The sequence below is a fragment of the Hetaerina americana genome, unplaced genomic scaffold (genome assembly GCF_022747635.1).
Source record: "Hetaerina americana unplaced genomic scaffold, ioHetAmer1.1.p SCAF_57, whole genome shotgun sequence".
NCBI classification, from domain to species: Eukaryota; Metazoa; Arthropoda; class Insecta; order Odonata; family Calopterygidae; genus Hetaerina; species Hetaerina americana.
The window spans coordinates 1,929,137-1,946,664 of record NW_027287172.1 but is presented as its reverse complement, the minus strand read 5'-3'; the positions used below and the strand labels follow the sequence as shown (position 1 = coordinate 1,946,664).

The 17,528-nt window shown below is 37.0% G+C and overlaps 1 protein-coding gene across 3 annotated transcripts in view; it reads right to left on the bottom strand.

The window, feature by feature from the left end:
• The window catches only part of LOC139694844 (serine-rich adhesin for platelets-like), a 48,695-nt gene that overhangs the window by 15,192 nt on the left and 15,975 nt on the right, over nt 1–17,528 (bottom strand). For all 3 annotated transcript variants that reach the window (XM_071593366.1, XM_071593368.1, XM_071593369.1), the window contains 4 exons: nt 13,446–13,577; nt 12,593–12,703; nt 3,749–4,198; nt 673–789 (listed from right to left, as the gene is read on the bottom strand). In XM_071593366.1, coding sequence (XP_071449467.1) covers nt 673–789; nt 3,749–4,198; nt 12,593–12,703; nt 13,446–13,577 — 810 coding nt within the window. The remainder of the gene's footprint in view (nt 1–672; nt 790–3,748; nt 4,199–12,592; nt 12,704–13,445; nt 13,578–17,528) is intronic.

Below are 17,528 nucleotides of genomic sequence, written 5' to 3'. Positions count from 1 at the left end.
GTAACTACAGAGGACAATGCATTTCCCAGACACAAGCCAATGAAAGGCCATCTCACGCTGCTATTTTGTGCCAATGCAAGCAGCAATTTGAAAGTGAAACCCTTGCTTGCTTATAATTCAGAAATTCCATGAACCTTGAATGGAGTGTTAAATCCAGAGGAGCAGGCTGAATGCGATTTGGAGGTTATGGGAAACCCTTGTATCATACCATCCATATGAAGCATCACCCTAATAAGGCAAAGGCAATGCATGACAGAAATTTATTTAATGATAATACCGAGTCATTCTTCACAAAATTATGAATCATTGGCAAGAACAAATGTCTCCAGGGATATTTCTGGTAAAAGAGATTAAGAAATGTATCCTAATAAATACGCTAATTATTTCAATTCATTTTTCGTTTTCACAAATCAAGTTCGCATTCTGGGTTTGTTCGTTCCACGATAAAAGAAAAGATGAACATATGTACAATTCTAAACAATTAACACATGATTTTCTTTGAAAAATCATGCATATAATTTATTTTTTCCAGCATGAAACGCATTAAGTATTTTCATTAATTTAGACGCAAAAAACTGTTTCACTAAACGTGTGTTTTGCTTTACGAGAAATTTTGCAGAAAGAATTATGCTTGTCATACATTGTTCCACTGAAGCTGAAAGTTTTTCTCACCTTTTCCTCCTCCATTAAATCATCATTTGAGTGCAAGTCAGATTCCTTAGAATCAGAAGAGCTGGATGAAGAGGGGTCATCATTTTTGGGAGGAACTTCACTTCTCTTTACTTCACCCTGAAAAAAAAGCAAGCATCACAAATAGCAAAGAGAGAAGAAGGCTGAAGATGATACAGATTTTCTCTTAACCCTTTCGCTCTCACAGAATTTTTGGTTTTTAAGCCCAGAAATCCAATGCCTTTTTTCTGCATTTTTAAAGCTTTTTTTTTCGAATAATTTTTGTTAGTGTGTTTTTAGGTCAAAGATATTGAAATTTTAACTGAAAATATTAGTTTATAATTAAAAATACTTTGGATGAGCAAAGAATAAGTAATTTCATTAAATAATTTTGGTAAAAAAATTTTTAATGAAACAAATGTTTTCATAAATATTATAACTATTAAAATATATTCATTTATCTAATACTGAATCATGTATTATAATATTTTACATATTTAACTCTATTACATCCACATTTGACGCTTATATTCCAATTTGCTCATGAGATACAATGCATAATTTGAATTAGTGCCTTTCACACTGTCAGCACATATGCGTTCAGCCAAACACTTCTCATGCTTGCCTTTATTACATCTAATGCAGACAGCTCTGGATATATATATATATATATATTTTTTTTAGAGTTGCGTACACAACAATTAGCTTCATGTTTGCGTCCAGCTTTTGCACTCCTACTTTTGATGAACTGCCTCAAATTAAAAATCCACTCTTTTCCCAACTGCTCAATGATACTGATAACAAATGCTAGCTTTGGTGGAGGTTTCCCAGGTCTTTTGTAATTTTCCTTATTTAGAATACAACTATCCAAATCATCCTCTTTTTTCATCCATGTTAGTTTAAAGCATCATAACTGAAGTTTCCGTCCCCCAATAAATTTATTATAATGCCAAATAGTTTCAGGTTTCTACATAATTTTATCATTCGCACATATGTTAGACTTTATATCTTCATCTATCACAGTTGCTCGATTTGATAGAAGTCCATTTTAGAGATTGTTTTTCCTAGCAACTACAGGAAAGAACAGGTCCTGACCAACAGTTAACTTGCCCAGCTAAAAATTTCCCCTTCTAATTTTCTGGAAGAAATTTCCTTTTTTTTCTTACAGTACAGGTTGCATAGCTTCCAAGAGAATTAATTTTTCAAACAAGTGGAATACACATAAAGAAATAGCCAACAAACACATGATAACCCTTCTGAAAATAATTCCCTCTTTGCAAAAGTTTGATTACCACCGTATATGCCAATTCATTCCCTTGTATTTCAGCTTGGTCCGTTTTAATCTTGGCTCCTCTGTTTGTGAAGACCACAAGGCAATAACTGGACACAATGGCACAGCATTCCGAATTTGATCTTCATCGATGATGTGTCTTGTTAAGTAAATACTGGAATAACGCTTTTATATTTTTTGCTTTGAGTGTTCTACATTTCTGTTTTCTTTTTCACAAAAAAGAACGGAAAATTTCGGCTAGCATTTCGTCTCACATTAAGTATCCGACTATGAATGACAACATTATGGCAGAAGTGCATGGCAGGCAGTTCATACAAAACTACAGAAAAAGAATGAAAGAGATAGGGTAATCCACATGTATATCACAAAACCAAAAGTCGTGAACAGAAGAATAATTTTACCCGACGATTCATGGCCGATTACCTACGTCTGGGATGAAAAAAGATACTTACAATTAATTTGGTTAGTGTAAAATACAAAATTTATAAAAAGTACTCCCATTTTGAAAGAATGAACAAACAAATACATTATAGTTTAACAGAGATTAACACTTAATATGTGTTGAATAATTAATTTTTAACTAGCTTAAAACTAGAGCTTATACATTGGCACCTTGAGCTTTTGAAGGTAAATATGGGAAGCTGATATATCAGGACCTTAAGCGTCAAAGGGTTAAGATAACAACGAGGTTCCTCAGAAAATAAAACAGAATCTTCTCACCGGAGCACAAACATAGGTGCTAATTTGATTTCTTATTCTTTCCAATAAAAAAATAGCTGTCCCTCTCATCCCATTAAAGGGCTGCATTGTTCCTGATATTCATGTTTTTAATATGCTGTGAATTCCAACAACTTCTTAATATTTTTGAAGATGAAAGGATTAAAAATTTCACTGATACCAAACATGGATGAAACATCAGACCCATCAGCAATTTAAGTGATCCACTAGTTACATTTTATCTCCCAGAACACATTTAGTTTTTAAGTGGTTAAGCCTTTTCTAAGAGGGCGTGGTAAAAATATGCTGATTTAATCAGCTTTAAAAATGTCCTTTGATGAAAAAAATTCATAAAATATAGGCAAAGTGTAAATTGCCAACTCCAATGCTGACTTACCAGAAACACCTTTGAATATAAATTCCATTCCTCACTTTGAACCATTCCAACCGACCAGGAATAGAAATGGGATTCCTAACTTGAAAGCCAAAGAGTCCGCCTTAGCCATTAATATAGGATCAAAAACAATCATTTGCCTTCCTCTTCATTGTCAAACTTATTTTTCTATAGCCCTCACGCATGGCTGCCTTCCTATTTTAAAGATGGAAATCATCACTGATCATTCAAAATCTTCCAGCAAAATTCCTCCCTATTAATGCCATAAATTAGCCCAAAAAAACTCTTCCTCCCATGTTTTCCTAACCATTAAATAAATTCATGGGAATGGTATGCACTCCCACTGCCATTTCAGATTTCAATTACATTAATGTCCTTTCTATCTCATCATCGAGTAAGCCTCCATCAAAGCTATCCCCATCTATTTCACATTCTCTCTCTATTTAAGTTTCCTAATCAAATATCTTTACAATATATTATATTTTATTCAATAAATAAAGTGGAACTTCTGCTTGACAAGCACAAGGTAAATATAAATCAACATGTAGATGATTAAACTTTAAACATCTATTAATACTACTCGTTCACCACCTTTAGGCCGCATATGAAGCAAGGGTTGCAGCAAGGAAGAGTAACAAAAAATGATGATTTTCTAACTTCAACAGAAAAAAAAGTACCTTGTTTCCCATGGATGTCTGTGGTTTAGGTGCCAAATGACCAGAGCTCCTGTCCTCTCTTCCAGATGCTTCAGAAGTGGACGCCATGTGATTTACAGATTTGTCTTCCACTGAGCTTCTTCCTGATGGCTGTGTAACTTCCCCTTTCAAACCTAATCCACTTGATGATTTTCCAGCAGGAGACACACATTTTGGAAGTGTAACAGGATCATTACTTTGTTGAGCACCTAACAAGGAGGGTGGGGGAGGTATTAGTTTATCCTCCAGCTGACTAGGTTCAGGACACTTCATAGAGGCAGTTTGGCATATTTCATATGATCGCTTAAGATCAACTGAGTCCTTATCCTCTTTGGAAGCTGGATCCTCCAATTCTTTCTCACTGACAGACTCAGGCAGAGTGGAAAGGGTTGACGAGAGGTGCGGTTTCTTTGGATCATCAGAAGAATCACCCTATGAAAGAAAAAAATTATCATTTCACAAATACCACACAAATTTTCAAAATACACTGAAGCCCCTCTTTTATTCTTCTGCACGGGACAGATGACAGAAGTCTAAATCAAGGGAGAATACACTGCTAAAGGAAAGGTAATTCCAGAAAATGGAAGCAAAATATCAATTTTAAGACCGTGATATCGAATACAACCCTCGTATGAGCACCAAGAACACAACATTTAGAAGACTCTTGAGTCCCTCCCACTGTCCAGGAATCTCTGACAAGAATCTGCAGACAATTTTCATTTAACTTTGGACTCAAATAAAAATCAAGAATTAGCCAATTATTTTTCAACAACCCAAAAATATCATCAGTTGAAATGGGTACAAAATAATGAAAAAAAAACAATTTTTTCATAAATATAACACTGGTAATTTCATTCAAATACTATGCACTGGAATCGCAATCACTTGCACCACATTTAAATTAACTAATGAAATAAAATTATTCTAGCACTATGTCGTTTCCAATTGCACATTTCATAATATACTGTCCACTCCATCAATTTTTTCAAATATTAAAAGCAAAAGGTTGTGATTATTTGTGTCAATCTTTAGGGATGAATGGCTCAGTTGACTATTGTTTGTTTCTTATGTTCCACCCTTCAGCCATTTCCACACAGGAAAGCGATGTCGAATGAATGGAAGATGTATTTCGTTGAGGATAGTGAGGCAGTGATGCAAGGGACATCAAAAGCAATTGAATGAAAGATAGATGGACGCTGCCTTGCATACAGGAGAGGGCCTAAGATTGTAACTTTTATAGAAAGTCTTTTTTCTTCTCAGCATCGTGAGGAATCAGCAAAATCATGAAATAAATTAAATGATATATTATGAAAACTCAATTCAACCGTCCTTCTGCTTTACTGCAAGGGTTTTCCAGGTCTATATTTATTTCCTGGTATCTATAACTATGTACCTCCGGTCCGTACTTCCAGAACTGAACATGAAATGCCATTGCAATACAAAAAAATAAATAAATTATTGATTTTTAAATATATCTTTCACTTTATATTTTCATAATAATAAAACTATTTTAAAAAATAATTTAAAAAAATGTTTAAAAAATTATTTTGCAACTGGTATAACTCAAAACAGGGTATTACATGTAAACCCACATCACACTCTTCACATATACCTCACATCTGTATGTTTTTTATTTCCCTATGCACCACATGTATTTTTTAGTTTGAAATAGTTTTGCATGCTTCTGAATTTTCATTTTTTTTTGAGTCAATCAAAATCAAAAAGTCAATACGAGGACGATCTGAAAGATTCTTGGCCAGATGATGAAAATGGCAGTTTATGATTTCAAAAATAATTGATTTTTCTACACAATCACCTTTAATATTACTTCATGATACATGTCCCAGTCAAAGGCTTCTGTCTATTTCTACGGCTTGTTCTTTAATTCTGCTGCTTATTAAATTGGTCTCCCCCTATTCTCAAGCTATATGCTGATTGTGTGCATAATGTTTGCCTCATAAGTTCTTCTGTATTTGTTTGTTACCTTAGGGCCAGTAGCATACAATCTTTCATGTTGGTGAGAGTTCACGCTGAACTGTGTGCCCCTCTTTCCCCATGTCCTTTCATGTTGGACAAGTAGATACGGCATTTTCTGATTTGTAATGGTTGTCTCTGCGACAAATATTTAAGTCTTTGAAAAGTAAGGTCATTGAAGAAGCACACATTGCTAATGGTGAAAATAGTGATTTGATTGGTGAGTAATGACCTATCTGTTTTTCATCCATTGTTACATATATATGCTGAAAATCACTCTTATTGTCGTCAAGTGTGCCAAGCACCGCTATGAAAGTGTCATTCGAATGTATTTTTTGATCCACAGTGAACACTTGGTCAGCACCCATATTGCTTATAGCTTTATCATGATCAATTCCTCAAGCAAAATGTAACCAATTCCTTCTTTAATATCCCTACAGCATTAGCAATTTCACATAACTTCATGCGCAACTCTTCCACAACCATATCGTGCTCCTTTTCATTGATTTGAGTGTGGTTGCACTTTTGGAATGCCCTTCACTTGGATCATCTCGGAGAGTTTCATGGCAATCCTTGAACTTGGTCACCAATTTCTCCACAGTGGAAGTTGAAAGAAAAGAGTCCCAAAACACATTTAATGTCTTCGAATGAATTTTGATCAGCATTGAACCTTCTTTTATGCAGAATTTTATCAGCACGCAAGACCCTATTTTTTCACTTCTTAACAACACTACAACTGATTCAAGGAACAGTCTATAGGGAATTGCTGGATGGAATGGATTGCAATTTCAAACCATGCCTACTCATCACTGCACCAACATGAGAGGAAAAATCATGCAAGTAGTGATGCTTTCTATGGGTGAAGCTGAGAATGTTTCAAACCACCCTCGTATTACTGGAGCATGTCCACCTGACTTACCACCACTGCTCCTCCCTTATCACTAGCAAATTTTCCCACTATTTCCCCAATGAGGTAGTTATGAAATTTTTACCGCAGATAATTTGGTGTCATTGGCAACACACTTTAAAATATTGAATTCACAAATATAAACAAAAAAAGATGCACATATCCACTACATGATTAAATGCTTTTATACCTTCTAACAATCTTTCCCATGGATTCAACAGAAGTCAATACAAGTCTTACTCATAAACTGCACCCATCCCATTTTTCTAATCCATAAAATTTTTTGGTTTCAAAATTTTTCTGGTTCTGCACTTGCATGCAGTCTACGAGGGTGGACGTGTTTTCTCATCGCTCCGAGGAAGTGAAAGTTTGTGGCCAAAATGCCTGGGTAGGTCATTCCGGAGAGTAAAGTGGTGATTAAGTGCAAGGTCTGTAAAAGGAACTTAAAAAAATGGTGCCCAATCCACGGATTGTGGATGTTGGTTTCACTTCAAGTGCAGTAAGAAGACCATGAAGGAGTGTATTCAAGAAGGGTGGAAGTGTGAACAATGCGAAAAGTGTGTTTCAAATGAACTAGGCAAGAAAGACTCTACAATAGAAAAGCTAAGGAGTGAACTTCAAACGGCTAAGGAAGTAATAGCAGCCCTAAAGGATGAAAATGAGAGGTTAAAATGTCAACTAGATAACAAATGTGAACGTTTCGAGGCTGTTGTTGCAGAGACAGCAGATGTAAGAGACGCACTGAAATGAGAGCACCAGGAAAACGCCGCAGTGCTGATTTGTGTGGAGAAGGCAGCACAAGAGAAGGAAATTCAGTTAGGGAAGGTCAATCACATCCACAAGGAATGTGTGAACCAAAGAAGAATAACACAAAGATTAGAATCATGGGGGATTCTATCATAAGAGTCAGCGAAGAAGTTTGCGAGGAAGGTGGGGCAATGGTAAATTGTTTCCCAGGTATAAGAACGGAGCAACTGTAACACAAAATTGAGGAGATGGAGGGTGAGCGGGAAGAGGAAGTGGTGATCCAACACGTTGGCACAAATGATGTCCGAGGGGCTAAAACAGGTGACCATGTAGTTGGATTGGTGTGGGATTTACACATGGCAGCAAATAAAAAATTTAAAACGGAAACATAGTGATTGGTGGGATTATAAGAAGAAAAGATATTTGGGACCGCAAAATCGACTATATTAACGAGGGAATAGACTGGGTGTATCAAAGACTAGGTTTATTCTTTGTTGATACAAACTGCTGGGTTAACGACGGCCATTTGGGGATAGATGGTGTCCATCTTAATAGAAGGGGCTCCCATAAGCACAGAAGACTACTAGGCAATTTAATAAACACATACAAGAAGCAGGGAAACTTATAGGGGTCAGCCGAGGTGATTTGGAAGTGGAAATCAACAGTCACCTCAGAGGCAAAATCACTTTCTGAGCGACGGTCTCATACAACGGGGGAGAGTTCACAGAAGAGTCTGTCAGACGAAGAAGAACTGAAGCAGGGACCGGAAGCGGAGAGCGGAGGACACTCGACGAGCGTGTGCAGAGTGTCGCCTAGTGGCTCTAAAAGCAGACCTAAGAGTGTGCACGGTAAAGATGGTAAAATTGAAGCAAAGGGCTAAAATATCCTCCAGGTAAACTGTGGAAGTATCCTCAACAAATCTAGAGAATTTGAGACTGTAATAGATGCGTGTAATCCCAACATCATAATTGGCACAGAATCTTGGCTTAACAATAGCATTACATCGGCCAAAATTTTTCCATCAAATTACAATGTCTATCGAAGGGATCAAGGTGGGAGGGGCGGAGGAGTATTCATTTGTGTTTGCAGCAACATAATAAGCTTTTCAGATTGGAAACAAAGTAACTGTGAGATGATGTGTGTAAGGATACGAGAAGCAGAAAGTAGCAAATGGTTAAAAATAATTGCTCTGTATAGAAGTCCATGCGAAAATATGCACTCGCTGGACATCCTTGCTGACTATTGTTCTGAAAAACCCCAAGATAACATCATCATAGCCCGGGAGTTAAACCTTCCAGAAATAGGGTGGGGGGGGGGGGCAAAACAGCGGGTGGCGGGGAGGCACAAGATCTGGTAAATCGCCCCATTAACGAAGAAGGGTTTACCCAGGTAGTAAATAAGCCCACAAGGGGAGAAAATACCCTCGACGTTTTTCTACTTAGACCTCCAAACCCTATCATTAGTATAGATGTCTTTCCAGGAATAAGTGATCACGCAGCAGTGTGTGTTCAAATGGACTGGTATAGATCAACAAAGGGAGCTATGGAGGATGAAAAGAAAATTTGGCAATATACCCGGGCAGATAGGGAAGGGTTCCAGGAATTTTTAAGGGGCAAGTTTCCTGGATGAGCAGCTAGTGGAGCAACCGTGGAGAAAATATGGGAAACATTCAAAGAAATAATTTTTGAAGGGCAAATGAAGTTTGTTCCCATAAAAAAATTAAAACAGAACACGGATCCGGAGTACTGCAACAAAACCATTAAAAACTCAAGAGAGCGGTAAGAAAGGCAAACCGATTAAAGAATGAAAGTAAAGAAATGTCACACCATTATAGGACCTTGGTCCGGAACCAGGGAAAATAAGAGGGCAAAGGAAAAATTTCTTATACATGCAATTTCAAAAGACAATGCAACGAAATTCTATAGATTCATGAGAATGAGGAAAGACAACAGGGAACATGTGAATATATTAAAAACTAAGGAAAATGGCATTGTAACAGATACTGTAGAAATAGCAAATATGTTCCACTCCTGCTTTACGGATGTTTTTCGGGGAATAGAAAACAAAAAGGAAAATAAGGCTTACCTAAATAGCTCAGAAACAACAGAGAACTTCATCAGCATTAAAGCACCAAATAGCTTACTGCCCTCGACAAATGGCATTATCATGGAAGACTCGTATTTTGTGAAAAAAATAAGGAGGATGAGGAAAAATAAGTCAGTGGGACCGGATAATATCTCAATTGACATTCTAAAACTGATTGATACAGCAATACCTTTGTACCTGAGTCATCTATTCAAAGTAACTTTAAATAATGATGCCTTGCCCAATGATTGGAAAAAAGCAAATATTACACCTATTTTCAAGAAAGGGGATAAAACAATAGCCAACAATTATAGACCGGTAAGAATAACCTCAGTTGTTTGCAAAATAATTGAAAAAAGAATCGCTGACTACATTCGGGAATGGTGGGCAAGAGATAGATGGCTATTCAAACACCAACATGGGATTAGAACGGGATACTCATATGAAACGCAGCTTTTGGGATTAAGTCAATATATCGGCAACACAATAGATGAAGGAAAGGATGTGGATGCAGTAACTGTTGATTTCTCGGCAGCTTTTGACCGAGTGCCTCACGATAAATTATTGTTAAAGTTAGATTCGTTACCATTGGACTTGAGGGTAAAACAATGAATAAAAAATTTTATCAGGGGCAGAACTCAAAAAGTAAATACACCCTCTTTGGGGAAAGAATCCCATGTACCAGTCAATGCAAATATTTAGGCATTTATTTAACTGGGGATCTAGGGTGGGGAGTCCAAGTAGATAATTTGACACGGAAGGCATTTAAAGTATTGCACTGGTTGATGAGAAATATAAAAGGAAGTAGCGTAGCCACAAAAGAAAAAGCATATAAGGTACTGGTATCTCTATCCTAGAATACTCCTCCATAGTATGGGATCCATTAGAGGTGGGACATATTTAAAATATAGAAAAAGTTCAAAGAAGGGCAGCAAGATATGTACTCGGAAGGTACAAAAGAACCTATAGTGTCACAGAAGATTTATCTGGGAAGATTTATGGCAAGGGATAGAAAAGCCTAACTTTAAGTGAAAAAACGAACATAGTTTCAAAGTAAAAATAAGGACGCAAAAAACAAATAAGAAAAACACTCTTTTTTAAATACAACCATTATTGATTGGAACCAGCTGTCTGGAGGTTTGTTTAGCCCTTTCCATCCAATTTTAGAAGTTTTAAGGATAAATGTAAAGCAGCCACTGGGTAATAAACTTCATTGTAGTTGTTAAAATATTGTCTGTAGGTGATGTGGACGGCATTTTGTATGTGATGTAGAAGTGTCAATGCATGTAAATATATATTGTCTCTTATCTGTTTTTATAGTGAGTGTATGTATGTAATTTTCATTGTAAGCGACCATACTTGACCATTGCCACCAGGAAAATCTCCTATTTGCAACGTAACTGTAAAATAATAATAATAATAATAATTTTTTTGAGAAACCTGCCTCTCCCTAATTATGGCATGTGGAGAGCATCTGCACTTCTCACCTCTCACACATTTCAATGCAAGAAGAATATTACAACACTTAAACTGAATCTCTACTTTCTTCACATTTTCATCTAATTTTGGCATACACTTTCTATTCCTTTGAACTGAACCACAAGCATTGGTGACTTTATCATGAAACCAACAAAATAAAGCCTGGCAAATATATCAGAAGTCCCGCTCATTCCTTTTTGTTTTAGGGTCCTTAACTTTTTCTGGAAGTCATAAGTTGGGTAAAACTGGCAGATTAATTCATTAATTAATGGCTAATAAAATTACTACATTTTCCCTCATGTACATATTTCATTAACTCAAGGCAGACCAAGGTAATCAGGTCAAATATTTTATAACTAGTAGACAAATACAATAAAAATATGAAAATAATGATTAAAAGTGATTATAAAAGTCCACCCAAATCCATCATAAGATGACCAAAAACATCCTAGGCGATGCTTGTTTTATCCTTTTCAGCACAGCATGGCAAGCTGAACAAGACTGTTTCACATAGTACTTTAAACAAATACTTCAATTTTTTTATAAAAAAACCATTCACACAGTAATACCCCCTGAAGGTTAGCTTGGTAGGTGATGGCACTGCTCACCCAGTACTACGCCAAACAGCATGAGAAATTTACACCAGGGGGTAGTAGTTTTTAGGGGAGGCGACCGACAACTGAGGTCATTTGGCCTATATAGCCTCTTCCCCCTGAATTTCCCCAAACATTTCAGTAGTTCCACAAGAATTTTGTGCATCCCCATGGCCTTATTTCATTTTTTCTTTCTAATTACTATTCTAACACATCGTGGTGTATGCCTGGACCTAAGCTATCTTCCTCCACGTAATGTTCCTTTTCTATGTCTAACTTTATTGGTCTAAGTTCTTTACTATACAGTTCTTCTTTGTATTTCTTCCATCTCTCTTGGATCTTTCCTAGTAGTAGTTTTTAGGGAGGGCGACCCACAGCTGAGGTCATTTCCAATCCCCTGTCACTATCAAACGCTTCCCTGGAGGAACACATGTGATTAGGTCCTGTAACTGATCATATAGCCTATCTACTTCTTCCTTCCTATGAATGCTTGGTAGTAGTTTTTAAGGGGGGCGACCGACAGCTAAGGTCATTTGCGCCATGGGGGATGGACAGGAAAGGATGAATGGTGGACAGAAACCCAGCGTCGGCATTAGCCTACTCTTTACGAAAGGCGCCAAGGGGTCCGCAGCTTAACGTCCCATCCGACGGATGGCGTACTCACTCAAAGTGCCCTCCACAAAGCACCTCAAGTAGGGATCGAGATACCTCTGAAAAATATTCAACACCGCCAGGATATGAACCCGCACCCTCTGGGTGGGAAGCCAGTGTGTTAGCCCCTGCACCATCTCGATCCCTTTTACCAGGGTTTAAGCCAGTTCCTTTCCCTGTGCCGGCTATGGATTCCCAGGAAGATCTGGTGCTCCACACAGGTTGGCTGGAGTTGAGGGTGCCCGTAGATGCTAGCCCAGGAAACAAACCCGGGACTTCTAATCAGTAGTCCAATGCTCTATCCTTGGACTACCGCTACCCATATTTTTTGATCAAACTATAGACAAATTTATTACCCACAGGCTAAGAAATAACTTAGGTTGTACTCACCTCAGCTTTTATAATCACACCTTTGCATTTCCTTTTGTCAAGTATGACAAGAAATTTTGATCTTTTTGAGGTCCCTGACGTTCTAATGGAATTGTCCAGTGTTCCCTTTCCCTACATTAAGAAAATAACATGGGTTAAAATATCTAAGGAAATACATACGCACAGGTTTTTACAATTTAGCTAATGTTCCAACTGTGTTGTGTCATTTGAAATATCGAACTCTCACTTCTACTTGATTACATTGGAATCAAACACCATGGAATGTTAACATTCGCACATAACTAAACATTGACCATCTCCACTGTGTCGTTTTGATTTGTTTCAGTAGAAGTTTTGCTTACCACAATCTGAAACACCAAACATATGTAAAGTGTACGTAAATAAGGTACAGGCACACTCAATGTAATCAATTATATTTCCTCTATTTCTTCTGCTTTTCTCCAATTACGTAGTTAACCTAGCTCACAATTTTAACTTGTCATCTTTGTTTCCATTCTGTATGCAACTTCAAACATGGAAACTAATCTTATCAAATGAAATCCTGTTGGAAAGCAATCAAAGCTCGCTTTGTGGAAGAATGAACGAAAGTTTCTTAAACTGAGGCAGTTAATGTTCTTAATTTCACAAAATTATACAATTATGCTGCCAAATTCCATACTTTTTATATTCCAGTCATATTAATGTGATCATTTATCCTCATGAACAGAGATTCCTAATTGTTTATCAAATTGAAATGCTCTCATTACACCTTTCAACACCCTCCACATCAATTTACAACATAAATATGACAAATCCACAAAAGGTTTCACGGAAGTACCAATTATTTTTCAAAATAACTGTTATGGCACTATACCTTGAATTTCTTCGCTGATGGAAGGAGAGATTCATCATCAGAGTTACTGTCTGAACTGTTTGCATCCATGCTGAGGTTACTTGAGGAATCATCTTCTATATCATCTAGGAAATTATTAGAATCCGAATTATCCTGCAAAAAATATGAACATTAAAATTCAGAGATTATTCTTTTATTTTGATCAGGGGAAAAATCATATCATGAAACTTATGTTATTAAGAATTACAAATAATTTCTTCAGTAGAAAGGGACACTTCTAGATCTTTATATCCTTCATTTGAAAATATAAGCGTGAAGCTGCATTTTCTACTTGGGTACCTTCTTCTTCCCACAGCCTTTCCTTCGACCAGGGTTTCTCCCAAACCATTCTAGAATCTTAACCCGATTTAGCCACCAATATAGAGGTGAGAACTCACGACTCCACATGCCCATTAGAAGTCCGATATTTTGGAATTCCTGGACTCAACCATCACCAATCCAACCAATCAGAGAGCTCTGGGCCAATCAGCATCTCCTATTATACACGAGGTTTGTTCAAAAAGTATCGTGACTTTTGTGTTTTTACATCAAGTATTTATTTATTCATGAATATCTATTTTGCCCCGTTCAAAGCAATCGCCATTAGATATTATACACTAGTGCCAATGTTTTTTCCAATTCTCGAAGCACTTAAAAAATCATTTTTTGTGATCTTGATCAGCTCCTCCTTCGATGCAGTCATGGTCTCATCAATCATAGCTGGGCGTCATCCTTTCATGGGCCTCTTCAGTTTCGAGAACAAAAAGCCAGATCTGGGACATTGATGATTTTATTAAAGAAAAATACACCATGACATTTAAAAGTCAGTAAAAACCATTCCCCTTGACCATGATTGGAACCTGGATCCCGGTCAAAGCAATGGTTTCTACACTTTCAAATTGTTGCATTGTGATACCATACAGTGGATAGTATAGCAATTTATTTTGACGTGTCAAATGACCAGCATTAGAACTATAGGCGGACCCCCATCCACTATTGAAACCCTTAACGTGAAAAGGACTAAGAAACCATGGATAATGGATGAGACAAATGCAAAGACGGATGAGAGAAGTACATGGAATAATTTAAACAAGAATGTTTGGTATAATGAAGTATAAAGAGTTAAATATCAAATTGAGATGGGCACCAAATAATGGAAAAGAAGCATGGTAGACGATGCAATGCAAGGACATGGAAAGTTTGCAGAGGAAGGATGAAATTAATGCGCTCTACAGCAAGGTTAAATCGCTATCGGGAAGTAAAAAGGGAAGATCTATGCTAACAGTTAAGTGGGTAAGGAATAAGGTGGGTAAGATAATAGTTGAGACAGGAAAGATCCAAGAGAGATGGAAGAAATACAAAGAAGAACTGTATAGAAAAGAACTTAGACCAACAAAGTAAGACATAGAAAAGGAACATTACTACGAGGAAGATAGCTTTGGTCCAAGCATACACCACGATGTGTTAGAATAGTATTTAGAAAGATGAAATCAAATAACGCCGTGTGGATACACAACATTCCTGCAGAACTACTGAAATTTTTAGGAAAATGTAGGGGGAAGAGGCTATATAGGCTGATTCATAGTTCTATGAGGTAGGAACCTGGCCGGAAGACTTTGTGAGACCAGTGTTAGTTCCTGTCCCAAAAGAGGTGGAGGCTACATCATGTGAGGTCTACAGGACAATAAATTTGATATCCCATGCAGCTAAAGTTGTTCTCAGGATTATCAACAAAAGGATAGAGAGTGGGGCAAATGATTACTTAGGGGATATCAGTTTGGGTTCAGGAAGGGGAGAGGTACGCGTGATGCCATTGCAGTAATGAGATTATTAATCGAGAGGAATATAGAACACAACCAGGAGGTATTTGCCTGTTTTGTAGATTTAGAAAAAGCTTTTGATATAGTGAATTGCGAAAAACTAATGAGTATTCTTGTAGAAAATAGGAATAGATTGGAGGGAAAGGAGGCTTATCCGCAACCGGTGCATGTCTCAGACTGCTCAGGTGCGGGTGGGAAACGGGGAGTCAGGATGGGCAGTGTTAGGAAGGGGTGTAAGGCAGGGTTGCCCATTATCACCGTTGCTGTTCAACCTGTACGCAGAGGAAATGATCAAAGAGGCATGGGAAGAACTGGAGGTAGGAATGAAAGTGGGCGGGGAATTCGTAAAATCAGTTAGGTTTGCCGATGACCAAGCTTTAGTTTGTCAGTCAGTGAAGGGGCTGCAAGCACTGCTTAGTGAATTGGAAATTCAGTGCGACAGGTATGGGATGAGAATCAATATTAATAAAACAAAGGTTATGCGATTTTCTAGAAAGAAAAAGGCCAAGCTTAACATTAAAATAGGAGGGCAAAAACTAGAGCAGGTAGAACAGTTTACGTATCTCGGTAGTGTTTTGGACCAACACGGTCAAAGTAGTAGGGACGTAAGGAGAAGAATTGCGCTAGGCAAAGAGGCTTTCACAAGGAGGAGGGAGTTGATGACAGGGACTTTGAATAAGGATGTTAAGAAAAGACTCGTAAAAACTTTGATATGGAGCGTAGCTATGTACAGAGCGGAAACGTGGTCATTGAAGCAGGAGGATAGACGTAGATTGGAGGCTTTTGAAATGTGGGTGTGGAGAAGAATGGAGAAGGTGAAATGGACAGAGAAGAAAACAAATGAGGAAGTACTTGTTATGGTGGGCGAAGAGAGGGGTTTGTTGGGAGCAATCCTATGGAGGCAGGAAAAGTGGATGAAGGGGGTTTTGACCGGCAGTGGGATGTTGAAGACTGTGATAGAGGGTAGAATGTTGGGCAAAAGAGGAAAGGGAAGGAACAGGATAGGGTTGTTGGACGGGATGAAGGGAGGAAGAAAGTACTCGGAGATGAAGAGGGACCTGATATAGAGTAGGATGATGGATCTTGTGTTCAGTTAGGAGTAATAAAATATTTGTTGGTAGTTGTGTCCATCCAAAAACCTACCTTAACCGGTAGATTACTTTAAAAAAAAAATATATATATATATATATATATATATATATATATATATATATATATATATATATATATATATATATATATATATATATATATATGTAGACGACAGCCGTGCTGTCGAAACATAAAATAACAAATTGTGAGTGTCCTTTCTTTGTGTTTCTATATTCTAAAAATCTAAATCTGTTTTTTAAATATTTATATATATATATATATATATATATATATATATATATATATATATATATATATACACACACACACACATTTATATATATATACACATTTATATATAAATATATATTCTTATTAAAAGTGGAAATTCTCTGCTTCATATAATATGACTCTGTTATTTTTTCATCAATTTTAAGTACTATTCCTTACGCATATATCTTATTTGTTTTTTTTTTCAATTTTCTGTCTATCCACTATGTACAGCTAATTTATTTATTGGTAATCTGCCAGTTCAGGTAGGTTTTTGATGGACATAAGCTATGAAACAATACAGTGACAATGCCCTTGTCTCTCTCAATAAACACTACTAAATATCCAAATTTACAATAAAGCCCTCTTCAAATCTGCATACCAGCCTCCTTGTATTCCTTCCAACATCCCTATTCTACTCCTGGCCTTTCCCCCCTTGCATAACATCCTCCCCCAATCACAGTCTTCAATATCCCATTTGCCAATCAAAACAGTTACAATGGACACTACTGTCTCACTCCTCTTCTTAACACTGCCCATCCGGACTCTCCATCCAACACTTATACCTAAGCTGTTTGAGACATGCATAGGTTATAGATAAGTCTCCTATCCCTCCAATCAACTAATATTTTCTCCAACACATTCATTAATCCTAACAATTCAGTTCATCATATGCTTCCCCATCGAGTTGTCCACCCCATACTTATTTGATTTAATTTCCCTAAATGCCCTTTCTATCCCACTGCAAATAAGCCTGGTCCCAAGCTAGCCTCACCATCATCATATTCTCTCTTTATCTCTAATTTCTAATCTCTGATTTCTTTACAATACAATTCTGTACTTTTCTTCCACCTCTCATATATTTTCTGATTCAACTAACATT